Below are 10,689 nucleotides of genomic sequence, written 5' to 3'. Positions count from 1 at the left end.
TGCCACTGGATTATCAGACCAGGGTGGTGGTCCCCATCTTTAAGAAGGGAGACCAGAGGGTGTGCTTCAACTATAGGGGCTCACACTCCTCAGCTTCCCTGGTAGGGTCTGTGCCAGGGTGCTGGAAAGGAGGGTCCATCCGTTAGTTAAACCCCAGATTCAAGAGGGACAATGTGGTTTTGGTTCTGGTCGGGAACCCTGGACCAGCCAAAGGTTGTGCAACTAAATTTTGTCCTGTCCTGGCCGCTCTCTAACCACATATATAAAACAGGATTAGGCTGAACGGTCATGTGCATCTCAAATATGACAGGGCAACACGGCAGCTTCCACAAACCAGCGTCCTGTATTTTTAATGGATTAATTTCAGTTTGTTGGAAGATGTAATTACAGAGTAATATGTGTGCATTTATGAGTACAGTAATCTATTTTTCTATTAAATAACCTTAAATGTCCAACTTAAAACACCTGAAACTTTAAAATACCTGCCAGTGTGTTTTCTGCTGTCAAATCCATAATCACACAACATCATAAACAGCTCTTTATAACCTCCTTTCTATCCAGCGCTGCGCTTGTGTGCGCCTCCAGTTCTCTGATTGGTCAGAAAATCTGACATACACAAATTCTGACGAATCAGATGGAGGTAAATGGCCTGGTGTAAGCGTAGAATTCCCGCCCTGGTGGCCTTGCTATGCGGGCGGAGCCGTGTGGCACAACTGGATTTGACTAGCGGTCCATTTAACCAATCAAAGAGCAGTATTAAGCGTAACTCCGCCCAGGTTTGAGGGGCCCTGTCCCGCCCCCTGAATAGGAATGACCAACGGGGGCGTTACTGGTGGGCGGGGCCTGCCTCACGCTCGACCCAGTTTGAAAGTGAACCAACGGCTCCAGTCGCAGCTCCAGCCCCCAAACAACAACAAGAACCCGGAGAACCTTTAGAACCCGACCCGGTCCCAGCCCGCCTCACCTGCAGTCGGCCCTCCTGACCAGTGAGTACCCCGATCAGCCCCACGGCGGGCCTGCGGTTATATATGTGTGTTTGAGGCGGAGATGAGCCGATGTGCCGGGCGTCTTTTTCCTGATGAGCAGGGATCCAGAGAGAAAGGGTCCGGGAACGGAGCTGAAAAACGGGATAAAATGGCCGCTTTGACGGTCGTAATGTGGCGGCGGGGCGATCCGATCTCCTTCCCGGTCCTTTGTGTGCTCCCTCTCGGGGACTGATCCAGACGTGTTGTTGTAAACACGAAACGCCCATTTTGGAGTATGAATGCCAGGAAATAGCCTGACCCTGTGCATACAGTGCTGACCTCCCCGGAGCGTAGACGGAGCCTTTCGTTGAAAATGCGCAGCAGACGGCGAGACTGTGTGTTTCCATTGCAGACGCGCCCGTTAGCAGCACTAACGGCGCTGCTGCGGATCAAATACCGCTGAATTTCCTGAGAGCCCCGCGGGGCTCCGGTCAGCCTGTCCGCGGGTTCACTGGGACTCTACGCGGCTGTTAGCCGGTTAGCCATGGCTAACGGAGGGGGATGGGGCGGAGAGCTCCGCAGAGGGCGGGAAGCAAATGGTGGTCCATTGTTCTGACTGCTAGCGCGGCTAGGCTAACCACAGCGGCCGCCGATCAGCGCAGGAGGCCCGGATACGCGCCCCGTCCTCTACGCCAGGCTCTCACACCTCCAGCCGCGGGTGGACAGCGGGCACCGGCGCTTCGGAGGGAGGACCCAGCGCGATCCCGGGGAGGGGAGGCTGCAGCAGGGCCGGAGGGCCTCCCGCTGCCCGGCGGAGAAAATGGATCCCCGCCCGCTGCCTTTGTTATTCACAGCGAGCCTACGGAGCGCCGTTACCGGAGATTTACCACGGCCTTATACAGGGCTCATTTAACAGGTTATTAAACTGAGAAGATCGGCATACACACGAGTTAAAGGACGTGTTTAAATAAAGATTAAATCCGCCACGAGAGGTCATTAACACGGTTCTTATTTTAATTATTACGGTTTGATTGATCCAGTTTGTTTAGTCAGGTACAAATACACTAATTATCGTCATCAATAATAACGGTCAGCCTCTATGAGTGCTGCATGTCTGATCAGTCATTAATCATAATAAATAAACTGTGGGTGTATGACACCATCAGCTTGTGTCTCAGAGTTTTCTTTGTGATGATAAACTGAAAGTTTCTGATCAGGACTGCAGAGTGATCAATAAACCAGTGACATGATGATCAGAGTGATCAGTGATGGTGATCAGTAGTGAATCACAGCTGAGGTCAAAGGTGATGCCCTCACCTGTCCTTACTGACAGGTCAAAGGTGTTCAGTTTATGTAGCAGCAGCTGCAGTGTGCAGAAATACCTGCTCAGTGATCTGTGTAGGAGGAGTCTGCAGGTACAGGCTCACCTCTAACTCCTCCTTCTGCTCCTCTCTTCTTCTGTGGTGGATTTGCAGGCCGCCACTATGATGCGCAAAGACATCAACAAGCCGAAGGGGAAGACGTCGGCGTACGCCTTCTTCGTCCAGACGTGTCGAGAGGAGCACCGCAAGAAGAACCCTGAGCAGTCGGTCAACTTCGCAGAGTTCTCCAAGAAGTGCTCCGAGAGGTGGAAGGTGAGACGGGGGGGGGCAGGTGGAGGTGAGACAGGTAAAGAGAGGGCGACCTGGACTAATACAGGGGCTCTGTTGTCTCAACATCAGGACTCATGCTCAGTGTTTACAGGGTTGTTTTAAAGCAGGTAAGTGGTGTTCAGGTCATGTGACCAGTTACCTGTGTGAGACCTCAGGTGAAACAATAATGAAACCTGGTCACATGACTGATCAGATGTGTTATAGACAAGGGACTCATTTCTGTGTGAGTGTGAGAGAGAGAGTAATCCAGAGCAGGAAACACCTCACCTACCTGTGCTCAGCTGTCCAATCAGGACACAGAGACTGTCCCAGCAGTGAGCAGCAGATCCAGCTGTTAGTCTGACTCCAGCTGTGCCTGCTCACACTCACTGGTGTTTATACTGGTTATAGTGGGGTTGTAATAAAGTGTTTTCAGGTCATTAATGTCTGAGTGACCCTCTGAAAGAAGCCTGTAATCATCATTTAAACCCTCCTGATTGAGCTCTTTCTATTCTCTGGATTAATGAGTGCGCTTCATGTGAGGAGCCTCACAGCACAGAGAAACAGAGAGCAGCAGCTCAGTGTTCAGGCCTGACCTCTGTGCTGATGTCACTCAGCCATCCTGGTCTAACCTGCTTCACTCTGAGTGTGGATTTGGAGCCATCGGTCAGCGTGTTGGTGACTGATCAGAGCAGAGCTGTGACTCTGCAGCTTCACCTGGTCACTGCATCAGGAACGCTGCTGTGCTCTTCATCACTCAGTACAACAGCTCACACCTCATCCTCAGTCACAGCTGATGATAATTAACCCTCTGACATGGACGGGACCCCCTGATGAGTCAGGAAAGTCACAGGGCCTTAAAACAATAGAGGAAATAAAATAATGTCAAAGTAAAGTATGTAAAATCAAAAAATAAAAATGTAAATGACAACAGTAAAGACATGAAATAACTGCATGAAGCAGACAGACGTGAGTCACAGTGAATCCTCAGAGCTGAGTCTTTAAATCTGTAGTTTGGTGTTGGGTAGAGATGACATCAAAGGAGGCGGAGCCACTCAGCGTGTGACATCATCAAACGCTACCTGACTGAAATGTCGGCCATATTGGTTTGTCTGCTGAAAGCTGTCAGCTGCTGTGTTATCAGCAGGAGAGAGCTCACTGTGAGCGACTCATCAGGTCATTTTTTCCTTCATCACTCAGAAAGGATGGGGGGGGGTCAACAGCTGTGCTTAGAAGAGCAGTCACACTACACTGTACAGGAGAGCGTCAGATACACTCCTCATAATCATGTGACTGGATGTTCATGTACGTATGCACATGTCACAGTGCACATACACTATAACACTCAGCAGCCTGATCCACTGACCCTTATAATGATCAGACTCAGTTTATCACTGTGACTCTCAGCACTGATGCTCGCCTCTGTTAGCAGGAAGTGAGCCTAACACCACACAACAGACAATACAAATGGTGACCTCAGAAGTCATGTGATGTGCCAGGAACCCCCCCAAACCTTAGACATATATACATGGATGCCGCATAGAGCGGGGCGGCCTGTTGCTGTGACACGTCAGCACGTCCACCATATTGGATGTGGCAGATCTGACTGTAGACTAATACAAGTGAACGGACTGAACTTCATAAAGCGCCTTTCTACAAAGTTATTGAAGTTAATGACACACAGTCAAATATGCACTAATATACACTGGGAAACTGTTAGGCACAAAAAAATAATTCTGTCTTCAAAATGTTAGAATGGCCAAAAAACATGTTGATGTGATTCTGTTTGACTGTAAAATGGTCTGAAAAACTCCACCAGAGTGCAGCATCTCTCACTTTCACCACATCCCATATGGCGGCGACGTTGATGTATGAGTCAGCGCTCAATGCGGCGTCTATGCCCTGAACATGCCTCACTCAAGCCTCTTTCCCACCAACAGGGTTCCAGAGCCGGTGCCTTAATTTGAACCATTAAGCAGGTTTTCCACCGCCGAAGCACTCGGTGCTCGGCCGAAAAACGGGTTCAACTCCGGCCCTGCAAACTAGCTGGTCTGGAACCACGAATGCATGACGAAAGCGGCAGAAGGGCGTGACTCTGCCATCTCAACATTAAGTTTTCTACCATATTACATGTGTATTACAGGAGAAAAGGCCTGTTCCTCAGTACTCAGGACTAGTTTGTACTCAGTAAGTTTGCTCAGGAGTCCAGACTTCCTGAGGACAGGACGAAGCTGCTGAATCACAGCTCAGCTCCAGAGATCAACATTTCCAATGTAACCTGTCCACAGTACATCTAATTAGAGTTGTTTCAGAGTAGATGGTTTAAAAAGTGTTGTTTAAGCACATTAAGGAGCATGAATGTGAGATAATTAGCAGTAAAGTTGATGAATTTACTCTGGAAGGATGTTAGCAGGTGCTAAAGAGCTGTGCATCATTATACTGAGATAAATACTGAGTAATAATATTTTAGTAACATACATATAACATTAATTTGGTCTGTAGATGTAAGAACAGCTGCCTGATTTAATCAGGACCATCATCAGCAGAGGTGGCAACAGTACAGACATCCTGTACTTCAGTAGAAGTACTGGTACTGAATGAAAAGTTCAAGTACTGGTTCAACTTCTTTACTCAAGTAAAAGTGTAAAAGTACAGGCTCTGAAATGTACTCGAGTAATAAAGTAAAGTAGTTCTTTATGTTTGTACCTGATATTAATGTTGATGTATTTGAATAAAGGTTTGTAGTAACGCCTCAGTGTCTGCTGTGTTTGATCAGAGTGAAGGATGCTGGGCTCCAGGAGGGTTTCTCCTGAGTTTAGTGAGACTCGTCCTCTCACTCTGGGTGTTTGCTATGAAAATGAGCCCTGAGAGGTCAGAGGTCACCCACTGACTGTCTGCTCTCTGCCTTCAGGCTCTGTCTCCCAGCGATAAGAAGTGCTTCGAGGACATGGCCAAGGCCGACAAGGTGCGCTACAACCGGGAGATGAAGGACTACATCCCCCCCAAAGGCTTCGGAAAGAGGGGCCGCAAGAGGAAAGACCCCAACGCCCCCAAAAGACCCCCGTAAGACCCCAAATACACACTGATCCACAGACACACAAAGGTGTGTGCTGTAGTTGTTGTAACTGTTCTGTCCTTGATGCTGAGCTGTGTCCTCAGTGAAGTCTCTGCTGTTGCTGGGTTAAAGGTTAAACTCATGTTAGTCCATCACACTACTCTGACCTGTCTGTGTGTCTGTCTGCAGGTCAGCGTTCTTCGTGTTCTGCAGTGAGTACCGTCCCAGTGTGAAGCAGCAGTATCCTGGCCTCTCTATAGGAGACTGCGCCAAGAAGCTGGGAGAGATGTGGAGCAAGCTGTCCCAGTCTGAGAAGCAGCCCTACGAGGAGAAGGCCCAGAAGCTCCGGGAGAAATACGACCGGGTCAGCCTCACTCACACACACACGGGTCACAGACAGACAGATGGGTCACAGACAGACACACGGGTCACAGACACAGATGGGTTACAGACACAGATGGGTCACAGAGACAGACGGGTCACAGACAGACACACGGGTCACAGACACACCGGTCACAGACAGAGGAGTCACAGACACACGGGTCACAGACACATGGGGGTCACAGACAGACACACAGGTCACAGACACAGATGGGTCACAGAGACAGACGGGTCACAGACACACGGGTCACAGACAGACACACGGGTCACAGACACACCGGTCACAGGCACACAGGTCACAGACACAGGGGTCACAGACACATGGGTCACAGACAGACAGACGGGTTACAGACAGTCAGACGGGTCACAGACAGAGAAGCAGATGTAGTGTTTGGGAGGAGGTCAGGGTGGTGTGGTGGGTCAGACCTGCTCAGCTGTTTGTTTCTCCCTCACTTTAACAGGATGTTGGTGCTGACTGGAGGGTTGAACCCTCTGGAGTAGATCTGCCTACTTATGATTTGACCTTTATAGTTGAGCTTACAAACTGCTGACCTCGCCTTCTTTGGTATCATTCTTTTCAGCACAGCCTCACATGTGTGACTGCACACTTATTCTTTCACTCTGACATACTGCAGTGTTCTAGCTAGCAGTTGATCGCCAGGCGCTGCGCCAGGCTGAGGATTTCACCTTCACTCTCGGAACTCTGCTGTCACTGCATTTAGCAAACAGGAGCCCCCCCCCCCCCCCCCCCCCCCCCCGCGGACTCCGCCCCGGCCAGATCGCTGCTGTTATGGCTGCTTGCGCCTGGATTATTTCACTGCAATTTACAATCTACCACAGAGCACAGAAAGTTCACAATGTGCACGTTTGATCTCCCTGCGGTCGTGAGCGCGCTTGATTTCACGGCTACAGAAGTCGAAATGACAACCTGCTTGAACGCGAGGAGAAGTAAGAGGAAAAACGAAGATCAAATGAAAATTTCAGGCATGAATTAACTCGAGTGGATCATCGCTGACAATTTTTTTCCACGCCTCCATTGTTTGTGTGGCTGCGCGCGCGTTTTACTGGCTGTGCTGAGAATGTCAGCTGTTATTTTTTCTTTACGTCAGCTGTAGCCACCAGAACGATCACTATAACCATAGTTTGCTAGCGGGGGCTGCCATTAGCACTAGTGATTGTTTGGTGCCAGAAGCCCCCCACCTCAGTACGGCGGAGCTCCAGCAAAATGTTTTTTATGCTTTAATTATGGACTAAAAATAGAGCTGCAGTAGAGAGGTAATTTGGAGGAATAAAAAGCATTACAGCATTAAGCTCATGCAGCCCCCAGTTTTTCAACAAAAACACTCAATTAACAAGCGGGAGCGGCATTTAGCGGTTACCATTAGCTCGCTAATTAGCATTAGAAGAGCATTAGATCTGAGTAGAAAAAAGCTCTTTACTGTGAGAATCACAAACATATTTAATGAACCATTTTTACAACTTAAAATACAAATATGTTGCAATTTTTAAAACCTTATGTACAAATACAGCAAACAACAAACTTCTATAGAACTATTGACATTAAAAAGCAGCACGGCCACAGAACAATCAGCTGTCACAATAAGACGCCTCACTAATTATTTGTGCCACTCCAAAAACACTTCCTGTCCCCACAGACAGAGGGCGCCATCACAGACAAACCTCCCCATCAGTATCAGTGTCTTCACCTGTTTCTCTGCAACCAAATGCTCACAGACACTTCCTGCTAGTGAAAATCCAGTTTTTACCATTTTTCCTGCATGAAACACGCATCGAACGTGAGGCACAGCCTAGATTATTGATCACAACTTAGTTGGCCTGTCGACATGATTTAAAAACTGGTATGTAGTTTGAAGTCCTCACTTTGCTTTTAAGCAGCATCCCGCTGCTACATCACTTTAAATTGACGTTGCCATTTGGAGGCACTGGTGCATCTGCCGACCCCCGAGGGTAAAACTGACCTCAGGTCTGAGCTTGACAGCAAACAGTGGCTGTCTGAGAGCCTCCAGGAGCAGTTTGATTGGACCTGAACAGCAGCTCCAACCTTCAGCATGAAGCTGAGCACATGTAGAAAAGAGCCAAACATCATCAGCTCCATGAACAAATGTGTGAAAGGAGAGCCATAAACTGCTCTGTTGGCCGTCACAGTGGGGTTGTATGTCATCATCATGTATGAACACAGGAATCTGTGGCTGATTGTGCTGAGTGTTAGGAATAATAAAGCTGTGCTGGTACACAGCAGGAACACTGATGAGTGTGTAACTGAGAGCGTGCTGCTCAAAGGTTAGAGTAAAGATTGAATTCAAACATCAGCTCAGTCTGCGTTCACATCTGATCTGAGGTCAGTACAGTGCAGGTGTCCAGTTTTAGGATATGAACCATTACAGAACAATAACACTGGTTTATTAGCTGATAACAAAAAAACTCAAGGAATAAAGTTGAATGTAAGAATCTGATCATTACTGAAGCTCATCAGGGAAACAGAGACATCCATGCTGTGGGTCAGGGTCAGCAGAGGTCAGGCAGTGTGCAGATCTGATTTTCTGACAGTCTCACTGCCTCAGCTGTGGGTATGCAGTGAAAAGTGGGACCACATCAGAAGACACTGTGGTTTCATCTGGACTCAGATTATGGACCTTGTTGGTAAAGTCTCAGATGGTAAAAGCTCAGATGGTGCAGAGGTGTTTGGAAATGTTGTAGGTAACCGAGTTTATGCTGCTGATAATGGGTCTGAGTGGGACTCCTTCTTTGTGGATCTTCAGAAGTCCATAGAAGCATGGAGTAACTTCTCCAGGGTACAGGTGGAGGTAAGCAGGGAGGTCAGTGGCTTTTCCAGTTGTTGTAGGCAGCAGGTGACTTTCTTCTTGTAGTTGTTGTGGGGTCTTAAGAGCTCCTAAATGTTGTTTGAGTTTAGAAGATCGGAGCACCCCCCCATCAGCTGGTAGTAGGGTGGTGTTTGGACCCTCAGGGCTGTGATGGCCTTGCACTGGAGACGGTGGCTGAAACTGCTCCTGCTCTGCTTCAGGTTGTGTTAGTGTGTTATTGCTGTTTGTGTGTCTGTGATGAGGTCCACTGTGGGCAGCTGTTGCTGCAGGTCCTCCTCTGCTTTAGAGGACCCCCTCTGAAAGGTTCTGCCTGTCTTTGGTTGTGCTGTTTGTGTCTTTTATATTCACTGAGTTTTGTCCTTTCATTAGTTTCTCCACAAACTGAGGAAGTTCCTTCGTACCCGCTCCTGAGCGCGTGCAGTGAGCTGCCACAGAGGATTAACTGCTTCCTGTCTGTGTTTCAGGACATGGTGGCGTACCGCGGCGGCGGCACCTACGCCAGGAACCCCAGCTCTTCAGCTCAGGGCGGAGAGGAGGAGGAGGAGGACGAGGGCGAGGATGAAGAGGAGGAGGAGGACGACGACGAGTAGAGAGAGAGACTGAGAGTGTGTTAGAGAGAGAGAGACAGGTAGGTGTGTGTGTTTCAGAGTGAAGGTCAGGGGCGGAGCCTAACAGCAGATACACTTCCTGTTCCTCCATTAGTGTGCGCCTCCCAACACCGTCCCCTCTAATATAACAGTTCCACCTGAGAGGAAGCACGCTGCCACTTCCTGCTGCAGCTGATGGTAGGGATGGAGGAGGAAGAGGAGGAGGAGGAGGAGACAGGTGAGCTCAGCTTTACATCAGCAGCAGCTTCCTGTCTGACAGCTGAGACATGAGCAGGTCAGAGTTTAAGAATCAAGAATCAAGAATGCCTTTATTAGTCCCACAAATGGGGAAATTGCAGTTAACAGAACATCCATCCAAAACAAAAACATAACACAGACAGGGGGGGGACAGATGTCTGAGGTCATGCAACCGTTTCTCAACGGCGCTACCTTTAGCAGAGAGACAGAAAGAGATACATTGGGATAGTTAGGTTAAAAAAAATCATCTCATACTGTGTTCATAAAGAACACCTTACGAGGTTCCAAAAAACACCTCAGCAAAAAGCATATTGCACATATAAAGCCGGGATAGCAGTATGGTGGGTAGGGTCAGGGTCAGGAGGGGACGCAGACGGAGACGAGAGGGTGGGGGCATTGTGGAGCCCAGATGCCAGCTCCCAGCCAAACAGTTTGCTGATAGTGATGGAAGTTCATCAGCAGCCTTGGTACACCAGATCCAGCTTCACAAATCACAGAGAGGGCTGAGGGGGATAGCGGCCTTCACACATAGCTCTGGAGAGATATGATTGCCAGCCAAGGCCGGCTAGGGAGCCGAATTCTGATAATGCAGGTGTTGTTTTGGAACAGGCTGCTTGTTTTTTCAACAGCCTTCAGTCTCACTGGGAAACCATTCAATAAATCCAATAATCCAAATTCATTAGTTACCGTCCTCACTGAGCAGAACCGTACCTTATCTCCAGATCGAACCCCTCTCACCTGCTACTCCCCAAGTCTACGGCTCAGGTTCATCAGGCTTTGAGTCTGAGTCTGTACCATTCTGGTCAGCCCATCCACCTGGGTCGGCAGCCTCTGCAGATGTCGAACTGCCGTCCAGGTTTTCTTGATTTCACGGTAAATCAGGTATCCTCCAAGCCCAAACAGAAAAGATACCGCTACCAGATAGCCAAATATGTAAGCGTCTTCCACGTCTTCCACCTCTAGGGCCGA

The 10,689-nt window shown here is 48.8% G+C and overlaps 1 protein-coding gene across 1 annotated transcript; it reads left to right on the top strand.

Annotated features, from left to right (window-relative positions):
- The first annotated feature begins 836 nt into the window (after positions 1-836).
- LOC115776971 (high mobility group protein B2-like) lies at positions 837-9,867 on the top strand. Its single transcript, XM_030724789.1, has 5 exons — positions 837-986; positions 2,441-2,599; positions 5,508-5,659; positions 5,841-6,015; positions 9,340-9,867. Exons 2-5 carry the CDS (start codon positions 2,450-2,452, stop codon positions 9,463-9,465), a joined length of 603 nt encoding a protein of 200 aa, XP_030580649.1. The 5' UTR covers positions 837-986; positions 2,441-2,449; the 3' UTR covers positions 9,466-9,867.
- Positions 9,868-10,689: the final 822 nt, after the last annotated feature.

The sequence above is a fragment of the Archocentrus centrarchus genome, unplaced genomic scaffold (genome assembly GCF_007364275.1).
Source record: "Archocentrus centrarchus isolate MPI-CPG fArcCen1 unplaced genomic scaffold, fArcCen1 scaffold_41_ctg1, whole genome shotgun sequence".
Classification (NCBI taxonomy): domain Eukaryota; kingdom Metazoa; phylum Chordata; class Actinopteri; order Cichliformes; family Cichlidae; genus Archocentrus; species Archocentrus centrarchus.
This window is presented reverse-complemented; position numbering and strand designations above follow the sequence as displayed.